Here is a 16,846-nt window from a genome sequence, read left to right as displayed (position 1 = left end):
TGGTTTCCAGGTATGCACTTTGGGAAAGGATATTCCTGTTTTTGCTATTGATTCCGCTCCACTTTCTCAGAAATCATTAAAGGGCATAGTTCACAATATCCGTTTAATTGTGAGTGATGCTCATGTTGAGGATGTGTCATGTTTCGTCCTTAGAGGATTGCCTACTCCTCTTGTGTTGGGGCTACCCTGGCTCACTAAACATAACCCCACCATTGATTGGCAAGCGAGGCAAATAAATGGTTGGAGTGACTTTTGCAGAGAGAATTGCCTCACGACATCTGTTTCTGAGGTTTCTACTAAGACTGTACCATCTTTTCTCTCTGAATTTTCGGATGTCTTCTCTGAGAGTGGAGTTCAGGATTTGCCCCCGCACAGGGAGTACGATTGCCCTATTATTCCCATCCCAGGCGCCAAGCTGCCTAAATCTCGTTTATACAATCTCTCCCAACCTGAAAGGGTCGCTATGCGTGCTTATATCTCTGAGAGTCTGAGAAAAGGACACATACGACCCTCGAAGTCACCTGTTGCTGCTGGTTTTTTCTTTGTTAAGAAAAAAGATAGTTCTTTAAGACCTTGTCTGGATTTCAGGGAGATGAACAGTATCACTATTCGTGACGCTTATCCGCTTCCGCTGATCCCGGACCTGTTTAACCAGATTGTTGGGGCTAAAGTTTTTTCCAAATTAGATCTAAGAGGGGCATACAACCTGGTCAGGGTCAGAGAAGGAGACGAATGGAAGACGGCCTTCAATACCCCTGAGGGCCATTTTGAGAATTTGGTTATGCCTTTTGGTTTGATGAATGCCCCAGCCGTTTTTCAGCATTTCGTGAACAGCATTTTTTATCATTTAATGGGAAAATTTGTATTAGTGTATTTAGATGACATTTAGATTTTTTCTCCTGATTTCAAAACTCATAAGGAACACTTACGTCAGGTATTGCTCATCCTGCGGGAGAATAAATTATACGCGAAACTGGAAAAATTTGTGTTTGCGGTCCCAGAAATTCAATTTCTGGGGTTTCTTCTCTCCGCTTCTGGTTTTCGCATGGACCCCGAGAAGGTCTGCGCTGTGCTTGAGTGGGAGCTTCCTGAGAATCAGAAGGCGCTGATGCGTTTTTTGGGCTTTGCCAATTATTACAGGAAGTTTATTTTGAATTATTCCTCTGTTGTTAAACCACTCACTGATATGACCAGAAAGGGGGTAGATTTTTCTTCCTGGTCGGTAGAGGCGCGTAAGGCCTTTTCTAATATCAAGGAGAGTTTTGCTTCCGCTCCCATCCTGGTACAACCTGATATTTCTCTACCCTTCATAGTTGAGGTTGATGCTTCTGAGGTGGGTGTGGGGGCGGTCTTGTCTCAGGGTTCCTCTCCTGCCAAATGGCGACCGTGTGCCTTTTTCTCGAAGAAACTCTCCTCCGCACAGAGAAATTACGATGTGGGAGATGGGGAGTTGTTGGCCATCAAGTTGGCTTTTGAGGAATGGCGCCATTGGCTAGAGGGAGCCAAACACCGTGTTTACTGACCATAAAAATCTGGCCTACTTGGAGTCAGTCAAGCGTCTGAACCCGAGACAGGCCAGATGGTCTTTGTTCTTTTCAAGGTTTAATTTTGTTGTCACGTTCCGCCCTGGGGTTAAGAATGTGAAGGCAGATGCCCTGTCACGTTGTTTTCCGGGAGGTGGGAATTTTGAAGACCCGGGTCCCATTTTGGCTGAAGGTGTGGTGGTCTCTGCTCTTTTTCCTGAATTGGAGGCAGAGGTGCAGGTAGCCCAGTCAGAGGCTCCTGGGAGGTTGTTTGTGCCTCTCGCTTTAAGACACAAGATTTTTAAGGAACACCACGATACTGTCCTTGCTTGGCACCCGGGGGCAAGAGCCACGGTGGATCTCATCGCTCGGAGATTCTGGTGGCCTGCGCTTCATAAGTCGGTTGAGGGTTTTGTGGCAGCCTGCGAGACTTGCGCTCGTGCCAAAGTCCCTCATTCATGGCCATCAGGTCCTCTCCTTCCCTTACCCATTCCTTCCCGTCCTTGGACACATCTGTCCATGTGTCATGGTCTTACCTTCTTACTGTTCTCCTTCGTTTGACATGTGCTGGCGGCCATCTTGGTTTCTGGGTTTCTTGTAGCCTCCCACCCTGCGGCTTCTCCTTCCCACTGGGAGGAGCTTAGGACCAAGCCATGAATTCTGACGGTACAGGGCCATCCTCGCTACCTACGCTGGTTGCCAGACTTGATCAGCAGGATCACCTGTTGGGTCGGTTCGCTGTGGCGTTGCAAACCCTGCTTGAACGCACGGCTCATTTCGCTTCCGTTGCCGATGGGTCGGTTGTCGCTCCTGGGCCCGCTCCTACTGCCGCTCCGGTTGTTGCGCCAGAGTCTACCCCGACACCTGTTGCTGCACCTGCGGTGTCTCGGGGTATGACCGGTTCTGCCCCCCTTCCACAGCGCTTTGGGGGAGAGCCAACTCAGTGCCGAGGTTTCCTTAACCAGGTGGGCATTTATTTTGAGTTGCTGCCACATGCCTTTCCTACTGAGAGATCAAAGGTGGGCTTCTTGATCTCGCTGCTCTCGGACAAGGCCTTGGCCTGGGCCAGCCCTTTATGGGAGAACAACAATCCGGTGGTTGCCGAGTTTTCCGGTTTTGTTGCTTCTCTTCGGAAGGTATTCGATGTGCCGGCTCGTGCTGCCTCTGCTGCGAAGCTCCTTATGTCCATCAGACAGGGTTCACGATCCGTAGCTGAATACGCCATTGAGTTTCGTACCCTGGCAGCAGAGGTGGGCTGGAATAATGAGGCTCTGGTCGCTGCTTTCTCTCATGGTCTCTCGGATGCCTTGAAGGATGAGGTTGCAGCTAAGGACCTACCAGTGGAGCTCGAGTCTCTTATTTCTTTCCTGATTTTGATTGACACCAGACTCAGGGAGAGACCTTCCTTTAAGGAGAGCCTGCGGAGGTCTTCTAACAGATTGGCGCCTACGTTTGCTGTCCCACCCGTGCCTCCCTCTCCTCCCACGCCTCCTGGGGATGACTTGTCTGGGGGTGAACCCATGCAGCTGGGGTTTGTTCGCCTGTCCGAGGGGGAGAGGGTACTCCGGAGACGCAAGGGTCGATGCATGTACTGTGGTCTCGGTGGGCATTTTCGGTTGGCATGTCCGAACCGTCCGGGAAACGCTCGCACCTGAGATCCTGTCGGGGGCAGATCTTGGGTGGAGTCTCCTCGTCCCCGGTTTCCTGTGTTGACAAACCACTGATCACTGTTGTCCTCTCCTGGGTCGGGGGCTCGGTGACGACCCAGGCGTTGGTGGACTCTGGTGCTGGTGGTTTGTTCATTGATAGTGTGTTCGCTGCCGCCAATTCCATTCCTCTGCAGCCTCGAGGTTCCCCACTGGCTCTTGAGGCGATAGACGGCAGACCCCTTCTGCCGCCACACGTGACTCATGAGACCCTTCCAGTGGGGATAGCCATTGGTGCCGTTCACAGAGAGTCGGTCTGTCTCCAGGTGATTTCGTCTCCACACTACTCGGTGGTCTTGGGGTACCCCTGGCTCCAGAAGCATAATCCGACTTTCGATTGGAGATCGGCCGAGATCCTCTCGTGGTCACCGCAGTGTGGGTCTAGTTGCATCCATGGGCCTGTCAAGTTGCTGTGTACTTCCTCGGACTCTCTGTTGCCTCCTGAATACGAAGAGTACCGGGATGTATTCGATAAAGTGCGCGCGGTTGCCCTACCTCCGCACCGCCCATACGATTGTGCCATAGAGTTACAATCTGGTGCCGTTCCTCCTCGTGGCAAAGTCTATCCACTGTCGGTAGCGGAGAATGAGGCCATGGAGGAGTACGTGAGGGAGGCGCTTTCACGCGGACACATTCGCAAATCCTCGTCCCCGGCAGGGGCTGGATTTTTCTTTGTGAAAAAGAAGGGCGGTGAGTTGAGGCCTTGCATCGATTACAGGGGTCTCAATCGCATCACGATCAAGAACGCTTACCCGATACCCTTGATTTCCGAGCTGTTCGATCGCCTCAAAGGGGCCACGGTCTTTACCAAACTCGACCTGAGGGCGGCATATAACCTGGTAAGGATCAAGGCGGGCGATGAGTGGAAGACCGCGTTTAACACCAGGACCGGTCATTATGAATCCTTGGTTATGCCCTTTGGGTTGTGCAATGCGCCCGCAGTCTTCCAGGAATTCATCAACGATGTTTTCCGTGACCTGTTGCAGCAGTGTGTGGTGGTCTATTTGGATGACATCTTGGTATATTCTGAATCCATGGAGGCCCACATTATGGATGTCAGACGAGTGTTGCAACGGTTACGAGAGAACAGGCTGTTCGGTAAGCTTGAGAAATGCGAATTTCACCGATCCCAGGTAACATTCTTAGGTTACATCATTTCCGCTGAGGGGTTCTCCATGGATCCTGAGATGGTTTCGGCTGTCTTACAGTGGCCCCAGCCCAGTGGTCTCCGTGCCCTGCAGCGCTTTTTGGGCTTCGCCAATTATTATCGGAGGTTCATCAGGGACTTTTCTATGCTAGCCAAGCCTCTCACGGATCTGACCAGGAAGGGCAGTAATTTCCAGGTCTGGCCGCCCGAGGCCATCCGAGCTTTTGAGGCTCTAAAGTCCGCCTTTGTGTCGGCTCCGATTCTGTCGCATCCCAACCCTGGGTTGCCCTTTGTCCTCGAGGTGGACGCGTCTGAGACGGGAGTAGGCGCCCTTCTGTCTCAGCGTAGAACACCAGAGGGTCCTCTGCTTCCTTGTGGGTTTTACTCCCGGAAACTGTCTTCCGCGGAGTGCAACTATCAGATTGGTGACAGGGAGTTATTGGCCATCGTGCAGGCCCTTAAAGAATGGAGGCACTTGCTCGAGGGATCGGTGGTTCCGGTTCTCATCCTGACGGACCACAAGAATCTGACCTACCTTTCTGAGGCCAAGAGATTGACACCACGTCAGGCCAGATGGGCTCTGTTCTTGTCACGTTTTAATTACGTGGTCTCCTACCTACCCGGTTCCAAGAACATCAGAGCGGATGCCTTATCACGGCAGTACTCCGAGCTGTCCGGGGAGGAGTCGATTCTGACTTCGGTCATACCTCCGAATCAGATCCTGGCCGCCATTCGCACCAGCCTGACCTCTCCCCTGGGTGAGCAGATTTTGGCGGCTCAATCTGGTGCTCCCTCTGGGAGACCCAACGGCAGGTGTTTTGTGCCTGAGGAGTTACGCACTCGGTTGTTGCGAACCTACCATAACTCCAAGGCCGCGGGGCATCCTGGAAAGAATCAGCTGTCCTGGGCTGTTTCACGTCTGTTCTGGTGGCCTTCTCTACGTTCCGACATCGCCGCATATGTAGCGGCATGCTCCGTTTGTGCCCAGAGTAAGTCCCCTCGGCACCTTCCGTTGGGCCTTTTGCAACCCATAGCCACCGGGGAGCGCCCATGGTCACACCTGGGGATGGATTTCATTGTGGACCTCCCTGCATCCCGAGGCCATACGATCATTCTCATGATTGTGGATCGGTTTTCCAAAATGTGCCACTGTGTTCCTCTCAAGAAGTTACCCTCTGCACAAGAGTTGGCCACGATTTTCGCCAGGGAGGTCTTCCGGTTGCACGGTTTGCCCAAGGAGATTGTGTCGGATCGGGGGAGTCAGTTTGTGTCCAGGTTCTGGCGCGCCTTTTGCTCCCAGTTGGGGATTCATCTCTCTTTCTCCTCAGCCTACCACCCTCAGTCCAATGGGGCCGCAGAACGATCCAATCAGGCCTTGGAGCAATTCCTTCGTTGCTATGTCTCCGATCACCAAGACAATTGGGTTGACCTCCTGCCTTGGGCTGAGTTTGCCAGGAACACGGCGGTGAACTCTTCCTCTGGGACGTCTCCCTTCATGGCCAATTATGGGTTCCAACCTGCCGTGTTACCGGAGGTATTCTCTCCCCAGGATACTCCGGCTGTGGAGGATCACCTTTCCGTCCTACGTGCTTCTTGGGTACAGATCCAGAGGTCCCTTGAGGTCTCTGCGCAGCGCCAGAGACTCCAGGCTGATCGCAGACGAGCGCCCGCTCCTTCCTACCAGGTCGGAGACCGTGTATGGTTGTCCACCCGCAACCTCAACCTTCGAGTGCCCACTCCCAAGCTGGCGCCTCGCTTTGTTGGTCCCTTCCGAGTGCTTCGCAGGGTAAACCCGGTAGCCTATGCCCTTGTGCTTCCTCCTGGCATGCGGATCTCCAACGTGTTTCATGTCTCCCTGTTGAAGCCATTGGTGTGTAATCGTTTCACTTCCTCGGTTCCTCGTCCCCGTCCGGTCCAAGTGGGCAATCGTGAGGAATATGAGGTGAGCAATATCCTGGACTCACGCCTGGTCCGCGGTCGGTTGCAGTTTTTGGTCCATTGGCGTGGTTATGGTCCAGAGGAGCGTTCCTGGGTTCCCTCCGCAGATGTCCATGCTCCTGCTTTGCTCCGAGCCTTCCACGCACGCTTCCCTCAGAAACCGTTCCTTACTCCGCGGAGGAGGGGCCCTTGAGGGGGAGGTACTGTCATGGTCTTACCTTCTTACTGTTCTCCTTCGTTTGACATGTGCTGGCGGCCATCTTGGTTTCTGGGTTTCTTGTAGCCTCCCACCCTGCGGCTTCTCCTTCCCACTGGGAGGAGCTGGATGCCTAGCTCATATATATAGAAGGTCTGTGGCTTCAGTTCCTTGCTTGGTCCTCCTGTGTTCACATGCTTCTAAGACTGCTGCTGCTTCTGGTTCCTGATCCTGGCCTCGTCTGACTACCCCGTGGTTCCTGATCCTGGCTTCGTCTGACTACCCTGCTGGTTCCTGATCCAGGCTTCGTCTGACTACCCTCCTGGTTCCTGACCTCTGTCTACGCAAGACCCTGCTTCGGTTTAGCCATCCGTTTGGACTTTTGCTACAGCTTGATTTTCAATAAAGCCTTCTTATTTCCACTTATCTCTTGTTGTACGTCTGGTTCATGGTTCCATGACACCATGGACTTCATAACGGACCTGCCTCGTTCCTCGGGGAAGACTGTGATTCTGGTGGTGGTGGACCGTTTTAGCAAAATGGTGCATTTCATCCCTTTTCCTGGCTTGCCTAATGCTAAGACGCTGGCGCAGGCATTTATTGATCACATTGTCAAATTGCATGGTATTCCTTCAGACATAGTCTCTGATAGGGGCACGCAGTTTGTTTCCATATTCTGGAAGGCTTTCTGTTCTCGCTTGGGGGTTCGGTTGTCATTCTCTTCTGCTTTCCACCTGCAGTCGAATGTCCAGATAGAGCGCGTCAATCAGAATCTGGAGACATATCTGCGCTGTTTTGTGGCGGAGAATCAGGAGGATTGGTGTTCTTTTTTGTCCCTTGCTGAGTTTGCTTTAAATAACTGTCGTCAGGAGTCCTCTGATAAGTCACCATTTTTTGGTGCATATGGGTTTCATCCACAGTTTGGGACATTCTCGGGAGAGGGGTCTTCTGGTTTACCTGATGAGGACAGATTCTCCTCGTCTTTGTCATCTATTTGGCAAAAGATTCAGGATAATCTAAAGAGCATGAGTGAGAGATATAAGCGTGTGGCAGATAAGAGACGTGTGCCTGGTCCGGACCTGAATGTTGGTGATCTGGTGTGGTTGTCTACCAAGAATATCAAATTGAAGGTTCCCTCCTGGAAGTTGGGTCCTAAGTTTATTGGGCCTTACAAAATCCTGTCTGTCATCAATCCTGTTGCCTACCGTCTTGATCCACAATCTCTAGGATTGTGGATTCTCGTGTTGTCTGCGGTTCTCTCCAGTACCTCGTTCATTGGGAGGGTTATGGTCCTGAGGAGAGGATGTGGGTCCCAGTGACGGACATTAAGGCCACTCGTCTCATCAGGGCTTTCCATAGGTCCCATCCTGAAAAGGTGGGCTCTGAGTGTCCGGAGTCCACTCGTAGAGGGAGGGGTACTGTCACCACCAGACATCTGAGAAGCTCTGACAGATGCCTTTCAGAACTTCCTCCTTGAGCTTCCTTTGTTTTGGTTTTCAGTTCCTCATCTCGTTAGCCTCTCTCAGCTGTCATGTAGTTGGACTGATTGCATCCCATAATGCATTAGTGTGCGGTTTGTACAACTTCCTGGAGTGTGTGTGCATGCTGATCCTATTTCCCAGTCTTCTACAAGATAAGTGTTGTACATTCATTTGTAATTTTCTGTTTGCTGGATCCCAGGTGACCCTGACTCCCTCCGTGTCTAGTGTAGGGAGCCGGTGGTCGTGTCCCCTCACTATTATAGGGTGTTCAGGTGTTATACAGTCGAGGTACGAGGATATGCGATCATCTACCATTGGGATTTTCGCATAGGCTGAGCAGTCAGGGAGAGTTCCAGGTCTGATGCAGGGGTCTCCCTTTTTGTTCCTTAGTTTTGGATCCAGTGAGTCATATATTCATTTTGTGTTGTCTTGTTTCCTGTACACCTTCTGTGACAGTAATAAATTGAGTACAGGAGTGATCAGCCACTCAGAAGTAAGACCCGCCAATATTGTGAAACAAATGATTCCATCATGATAGGCCTTTGTCAATATACAATCCAGCTCATGTTTATATTCTACAGAAGGATTCCTAAAAAGTTCTTGATAACACTCATTTAAAGGGAACCTGTCACCAGAAAAGCCCTATTGAGCCAATTACGTGTTCACACTGGTCACGCTGCCTTATTTCCTAAGCTAGTTTTCCTAAAGTTCATAATCATTGTATTAGTGTGGAAAAACAACTTAAAAAAATGTACCTGACATCATCGGTATGTTTATAGTGGAGTCACTGGGGCGTGTCCTATGCTGAGCCAAGTCACTTAATACAGCTGTCAATCCCACCCGCCTCGCTGCTACAGCCCACCCCTTCCACCTCGCACGTCAACGCCTGGCCCTGCCAAATCTCGCACAGGAGCAGAGGCACCTCACAGGCAGCTGGGAACCAGATGTGGAAACAAGGCAGCGTTACAAGTGTGAACATGTTATTAGCTCAATAAAGCCGTTCTGGTGCCAGGTTCCCTTTAAATTGATGAAACACCTCCTTCTCTTACCTATATTCTATTTATTACCAATGATCCACAAAAATCCATCCTGTCCCCCTGACTGACCTATTCTTTTTGGAGATGTCAAATTTGGACTTGTGTGCCCTCATATGCTAATTTGTTATTGGGGCTGTGTGAGAAGACGGTCGTTAGAAACACTTGAGGACATGACATGGTTGAGGTATATAGATGAGGTTTTGTTCATCTGGTAGGGCTCTACAGCTGAACATCAGACTGACATTGTGGTGCAGTAAACAAATGGAATTCTTCATATTGTAATTGTAGTAGACAAACTAAGTTTTCTGGGAACGGATGTTTACCAGAAACCCACCTCAACCATTGCATTATTACATTATTTTTCTTCACATCATCCACAGGTTATTAAGGCTATACCACTGGGTCAATTTTGTAGGATATGAACTATTTGCTCAACTGATAAATAGTTTGAAATCAAGCTTCTGACCTCATGAGATGCCTTTTGGAGAGGGGTTACAGCAAGAGAGTCATTAGACCAGTGTTTAATAAGGCAAAGCATTCCACCAGGGATCCTATCTTGGTGAGTAAACCAAGAAATATGAGAAATGGGGAGGATATCCCTAGGTTCACTACCATTTTCCTTCTCAGTTGCAGGTGATGCACCCAGTGCTAAAATAAGTATTGACCTATCTTGTTAACAGATAGGGATTTGAGGATTCAGCTTTCCAAGTATCCAGCAGTGACTTGGAAGAGATCTAAAAATTTGAAAGACATCTTGACTAACAGCCATTATGTTGCTCCCAGAGTGTGAGGTAATTTTGGCACTAAAGGTCTGAGATGGGGTTCACACCCCTGTGGCATCTGTGCAGCTTGTGGATATATGGTGCGCTGTACAACATTTGGCAACTCCTCCAATGACATTAGTTACAAGATGGCACTTCATATCAACTGTCATATGGAGGCAGTAGTTTATTTTGCACAGTGTTCATGTGGGTTTATTTATACAGGTATGACCACAAGAGAGCTTAAGGTCAGGATTTTAGAGCATGTGAGGAACATCTGGGCAGCAGGTCAAATATCCGATTTGGAGAAACTCAAGAAATTAAAACCGATTTCCAAGCATTTTAGAGAGTGTCACAACAGTAAACCAAGTGACCTATGGTTTAAGGGAATTGTTCAAGTGAGATTCACATTAAGAAGGTCCTTTTACAAAAAAAGAAAAGAAAAGTGAGTGGTTTTGCTAAAAACAGTGGCTTTGTATGGAATAAATTAGGCAGTTAGTGTCCAATCTTTTTTGTAAATTACATGTGCTATTTTAATCTGGGTGTTTTTATTGTTTTTATTATGTTTCTTTGTATTTATATTTCATGTAATTAATTTATTCTCGATCTCTCATACATAGCTGGGTGGCTGAGCCACGATGGGGAGTCTGCATTTATTTTGGGAAGATTAAATACTGCAGAGAAATCTGGTTATATATATATGAAGATCTTGTTGAATATGTCTTGTCATACAGAAATACGGCCATGGGATGTCAACACAGCGATTGTGCACTAATACATTGTTTTTTTCACTCTGACTGTTTATATATGAAAAAGTGTTTTACTTTTTATTTTTTATTTATACTTTTTATTTACTTAAAATTTTTTATCTTTTAATGTATCTATATATTATTATTATCTTTAAACCTTAGCATACCGGAGGTTTTTTCATTTTTGCAATTTCATTTTTCCATAACTTTTTTATTTTTCCATTCACGTATCCATATGAGGGCTTATTTTTCGCGAGACAAGTTGTACTTTCTAATGCCACCATTTTATATGGCATACAATGTAGTGGGAAGTTTTGTTCCATTTGTGGCACAACTGAGACCTTCATTCTATGGGTCAATTCGATTACAACGATACCACACATGTATAGGTTTTTTATGTCTAAATAGTGTAAAAATAAATTAAAACTTTGAAAAAAAACTTTTTTTTTTTACACCATATTCTGACCCCCATAACTATTTATAGTTATAAATTCTGAGCTGTGTGGGGGCTCATTTTTTGCGGGATGAGCTGTAGTTTTTATTGATATCATTTTGGAGTGTAACTTTTTGATCACATTTTATTACATTTCTTTGGGTAAGAGATGTGATGAAAAAATGGCAAATCGGTAATTTTGACCCTTTTTTCCGTTACTCCATTTGGCGTATTGGAAAAATATTTTTATATTTTAAAAGTATAGGCATTTTCAGACGTGGCGATGCCCATGATGTTTATATTTTTGTTATTTATGTATTTAATTTTTTATTCTACAGAAAGTGGGGTGATTACAACTTTTATATTTTTTTATATATTTTAAAACTTAAAAAAAAAAACTTTTTAAATATTTTTGTAGCTCATGTTTGAGGCTACGAAACCTGAGGGTGCTACATGGGTCATAACTAAGGCTGAGCAAAGTGAGTTCGGACTGCTCTGTTAAAACCCGATTCGTTCCAAAACTTCGTTAATAATATGTGCTCCGTGCAGCCTTACAATGTATTGGCTCCACTGATCAATCTTCTTATCGCCACCAGTAATGCGAGACTTGTTTAGTCTTTTGCCTGGTTACAGTTAGTTTTTGTGCATACATTTGTTTCATAATCCAAACCCGAACTTGGGGGTTCATTAATGAGACACAAACCCAAGGGTGTGGGTTTTTTAGAGTGTTTCCCCCATATGCTTTTACAAAGATAACATCATCACTGGCCCATACATAGTGGTTATCTCCGCTGCTGTGAAAGCAGAAGCAGATGTACTGTACTGTGCGTGCACCAACAGTGTAAATCTACTGTGCAGGTGCAGGAATACTGGAAGCGCAGATGACTACTATGCATGTTGTGATGTAGTTATTCTCCACCCAAAATAGGATATACTCTGCAGAGGTCAGGATCCTTCCCACTGCAGTGGACATCTTCAGGTGAAGCTGGGCATCTCCTCATCAGGGTGGAGGATAACATCATAATTGGCCCATACACAGCAATCATCTGGAGAAACAGCAGCAGATATACTGTGCTAGTTCCAAAAGTATAAATCTACGGAGCAGAATTACTGGGCCAGATGAGATGCCTGGCGGGAGGGGGCGTGGCAACAGATACACAGTGGAGACAAGGGGCCAAGGGCCCCTCGGGGCACTGAACATCTCATTTGCATAAACATTAAAAGTTGAATTCCATATGAAAGGATGTTTCTGCAGGATCAACCCTACCAATCATTTAGACTGGTTTAATGGGGTTGCTTCTGCTGACATCTCATTTTCTCCTGAAAACTTAAAATTATTTTTAATAAATGCTGGTATAGACAAATAAATAAATACTTTCATACTTCTCACAGTCATAGAGGTCACAGCAATAGCAAGTGTGAGTCCGAATTCTTAGCTGACACCGGTTACTTCCACTAGAGCAGGTCACCTGTAGAGAAAAGAAACATCATAGGAATGTTTGATGACTATACTCTATTTTCTCAACACAATACTGACAGTTTGAGGAGCTACCATTCCCATAATCTGAAATCATGAATCCTAAATGCCATATTTTTTTTTTTTATAAATCTCTTTATTGAAATGAGAATTATCACAGGTTACGCATTCCAGCTACAGATCATAGATTACAATTCGTTACAGACCAGTGATGCATAGAACAGCAGGCATCTGTACAATTATTCTCAAATCATTCACATTTTCATTTTTAACCCAAAACCTCCCCCCGAATACCCCCCCCTACCCCCCAACCCCCCCCCCCCCTACGCAACCCATCCCCTGCACTCACATCTGGGACCAAGTCGATACATCCTCTCCGGTTGTAGCCACAAATTGGCGTCTAGTGGGGTCTGTCTAGGTGCCAAGCCTCCCTAGTTTATTAGCTAGTTGCGCTGCCAAGTACCATTTGGTCATCTTAAAAGGAGCCATCAGTTCCTGAATTTCGCAGTGTGAAAGTCGCTTCTCAATGAACTCTCTCCACTTCTTAATAAATTTTCCAAGCAGTCCCTCCTTATCCCGTTCCACCTCCAACCTTTCCAGGTACAAAACATTTTTCATTATCCCCAGCACCTCCGACCATGCCGGGACTCCCTCCTCCAACCAATGCCTCAGAAGAGCCTTTTTAACTGCCATTAGCATTATGTGTACCCCCCCCCCTTAGCTACCACCGTTCCTAAATCTTCTTCTTGATTTTTTGGGACGTAATGAAAAATGCATTGTTGAGGCGACGCCCTCACTTCCTCCCCCCAGATTTCCTTTATCGCGACTATTGCTTTCTCCCACAATGGCTTCACCTTTGGGCATTCCCACAAAGCATGCAGGAGTCCCGCCTTCGCGAGGGTACACTTGGGGCAGTGCCGCAGGTAGTGGGCAGGAGCATCCTGATAGGACAGATTAAAGGCATAAGTCGCCCTGTGCAAAATGCGCAGCTGTGTTTCTCTCCATTGTTCATTGCAAACTGCCTTCCGCACTAACTCCAGGCCCTCCCTCATCTTCCTCGCTATGGCCTGGTCGTTCAGTTCCCTAGCCCAAGGTTTAAAAGCCTCCTTTACTACCCCTATCATCTGTATGCTATGTAGCCTTTGATATAACTCAGAGAGGGACATATGCGACCCGTCTTTGCCCAACAGCGCTGTGAACCAAGTGAGCCTGTCCGAATCACCCAGCGAAATTGCCTGTGCCCTACAATAACTCTGAATTTGCAAGAAGGGGAAGTAGCTAGACTCCGTTAGATCATACCGTCCCTTAACCTGTTCCCAGTCCAGCAATTGGCAACCGTCGACTCTTAATAAGTCATGAAGTGACATAATATTCTTTGCCCTCCAACTTTGGAACAATACATTATCCCTGCCCTGGGGGAATGATGGCAGTGACCACAGTGGCATCTTAGATGAAACATAGTAAGGAAGTCCATAGATTTTCCTGATTGACTTCCACGCCACTATGGTGTCCCTCAGCAAAATAGACTGCCTGATCGATGCTGGAAGGTCTTTTAGTTTTGTATGTAGAAGAGCGACCAGGCTCCATGGACCAACCAAACCCTGTTCTATCGTGATCGCCGAGTGATGCCCCGTCCCCCATACCCAGTCCCTGACGTGCCGGAATAAGGCCGCCAGATTATAATGGCGGACATTTGGCATCTGAAGACCTCCTTCCCATTTTAGCATAGTCAGTTTCGCATAAGCAATGCGCGGTCTTTTAGCCCTCCACAGAAAGCGATTGAACGCTCTCTGAATCCTATTGGTGTCAGTGTGCTTTAACAATAGCGGGATTGTTTGGAGCGGGTAGAGTAGCTTAGGAAAGCTCACCATTTTAATCAAGTGTGCTCTGCCACACAAGGACAGGGGTAACTCCTTCCATTTCTCCAACTCATTCTCGATCTTTGATAATAGCGGAGGGTAGTTCAATGAATATATCGACTCTGGGGTACGCCCTATTTTGATGCCTAAGTAAGTTAGGTAATCTTTTCTGATTTCCACCCTAGACTGTATCCGGCTTCCCTGTTTAGTCCCTCGCCCCAAAAACAGCATTTGGCTTTTGTCAACATTAATTTTATAGCCCATCACTCTCCCATACTTAATTAACGCCTCCATCACCCGATCCAGCTGACACTCCGGTGCTCCCAGGTAAATCAGGATATCATCCGCAAAGCAACTCACTTTCAGCTCCTGAGTACCCACTTTGATCCCCTCATAAGTGTCAGATTGTATCATCAGTCTAGCTAAGGGCTCCATTGCCAGGTTAAAGAGCAAGGGAGATAGGGGGCACCCTTGCCGCGTGCCCTTACTAAGTTTGATATTTCCCGACAGGAAGCCCGGTACATACACCTTTGCTAGGGGATTCTCATATATAGCCCTTAGGTAGTTTCTGAAGTTGCCCTTGATATTGACCCTATCCAATACCATATCCAACCACTGCCAGCTCACGTTGTCAAATGCCTTTTCGGCATCGATCGCCAATAACGCCGGTGCGTAGCCCTGGATATCCTTCCTATCCCTACCTAAAACTGCCAAAACCTTCCGGATATTGGTCACCGCTGACCTCCCCTTCATAAACCCCACTTGGTGAGGACCTATCAAGTCTGTCACGCAATTGGCTAGTCTGTTAGCTAGGATCTTGGATAAGACCTTGATGTCCTGGTTGATCAACGATATCGGCCTATACGAGCCTGGCTGAGTTAAATCTCTGCCCGGTTTTGGAAGTATTTTTATATAGGCCAGCTTGCCCGTGTCCGGTAGGCTACCCCCTTTCAAGATGGCGTTAAATAAAGCAGTCAAAGTCGGGGATAATTCCTGGTGAGTTGCTTTATAGAATTCAGCCGGGAACCCGTCGGGGCCCGGTGCCTTACAATTCGCCAGGGATTTAATTGTTAATCTCACTTCTTCCTCAGTTACCTCCCGGTTCAACGTCTCCAACACCTCACATGAGAGCTGTGGTAGTTCTACCCTTGCTAGCATGTCTCTAGCTCCCTGAGCGTCAAAGTGGTCGCTGGTATACAAAGTCTGGAAGAAGTCCCCTAATGTCTCCACTATTTCCTTCGGGTGAGTGCAGAGTCTCCCTAATTTGTCTATCAAAGGGTGTACCGGGGGCTGTTTGGCAAATGGTCGGGCTAAGTTGGCCAGTACTCTCCCTGCCTTGTTCCCATGCCTGAAAAATCTCGCCCTCTGATAATCCCCAAACCATTTCTCCTGTCTCTCAACGCAATAGTCGAAATTATGCTTGGCAGTTACCCATAGTAACTTGTTAACCTCCGTGGGGGTATGTAAAAAGTTGGTGTACGCCTCCCGAACCTGCAAGATGGACTCCTCGTATTTAGACTTCGCCTCTCTTTTTTTCCCTATCGTGTAAGACAGTATACGGCCCCTCAGCACGGCTTTGGCCGCGTCCCAAAAAAGAGCCGGATTCGAAGTATGTTCCGCATTATCCTGCGAGTATTCCCACCACCAGCCTCTTACCCTGTCAGCGAACTCTTTGTCATTAGACAAGTGTTGAGGGAGTCTCCAAACGAACTCCTGTCCCCTAGGGACTGAGTCCATCATTTCCATGATCACCGGGGCATGGTCAGAGATTAGTAAATCAGAAATCTCAACCATCTTGACTTTTGACAGAAGTCTCGATGATGCTAGAAAATAATCAATCCGTGACCATGACCCTTGAGCATGCGAGAAATGTGTGAACTCTCGATCCACCGGATGGAAATACCGCCATACATCTAGCAGCCCCGTGCTCTGTAGCAGCGGGAGTAGGGTCTGAGCGCACTTCTGGTTGCCAATGGGTCCAGGAGTCTCTCGTCTCCTATCCTCTTGCTCATTATGCACCCTATTAAAGTCCCCTGTTACCAGTACCATTTGGGAGTCCTCCTTCAGGATACTCCCTTCCAACTTGTCATAGAAGGTCTTCTGTGCTGTATTGGGGGCATAAACATTGTGGATGACCAGCTGGCCTGCTGGCGAATCTATACATATGCGCAACCACCTCCCGAGATCATCCGTCAATGTGGACCGAATCTCATACTGTAGGCGTTTGTGCAATAGAACAATCACACCCGCCTTTCTGCCCTCAGAGGAGGACCCTACCACTTGTCCCACCCACAACCTCCGCATCCTCCAAAAATCCGCTTCTTCAAGATGGGTCTCCTGCAGAAACGCCACGTCAATTTTGAGTTTCTTAAGATGGCGCAGCACTGCCATGCGTTTCGAGGGGGATCTAAGACCCTTAACATTCCATGTGGCTACTCTCATAATGGATTGGCACTATAGATCTCTGCAGGAGAGCCATCCTCAAACAGATAGCAGCAGTACCTCACATAGTGCCGCCTGATCCTCGCCAATTCAACCC

General features: G+C 47.7%; 1 protein-coding gene across 1 annotated transcript in view; it reads right to left on the bottom strand.

Moving 5' to 3' along the window:
• TMEM255B (transmembrane protein 255B) overlaps positions 1 to 16,846 on the bottom strand; it is a 100,753-nt gene that overhangs the window by 16,895 nt on the left and 67,012 nt on the right. Inside the window, exon 7 of the mRNA XM_044285550.1 lies at positions 12,355 to 12,440. Within this exon, the coding sequence (XP_044141485.1) occupies positions 12,355 to 12,440 (86 nt within the window). The remainder of the gene's footprint in view (positions 1 to 12,354; positions 12,441 to 16,846) is intronic.

Source organism: Bufo gargarizans, chromosome 3 (genome assembly GCF_014858855.1).
Source record: "Bufo gargarizans isolate SCDJY-AF-19 chromosome 3, ASM1485885v1, whole genome shotgun sequence".
Lineage (NCBI taxonomy): Eukaryota > Metazoa > Chordata > Amphibia > Anura > Bufonidae > Bufo > Bufo gargarizans.
The sequence above is the reverse complement of the archived record's forward strand: the minus strand, read 5'-3'. Positions and strand labels throughout refer to the sequence as shown.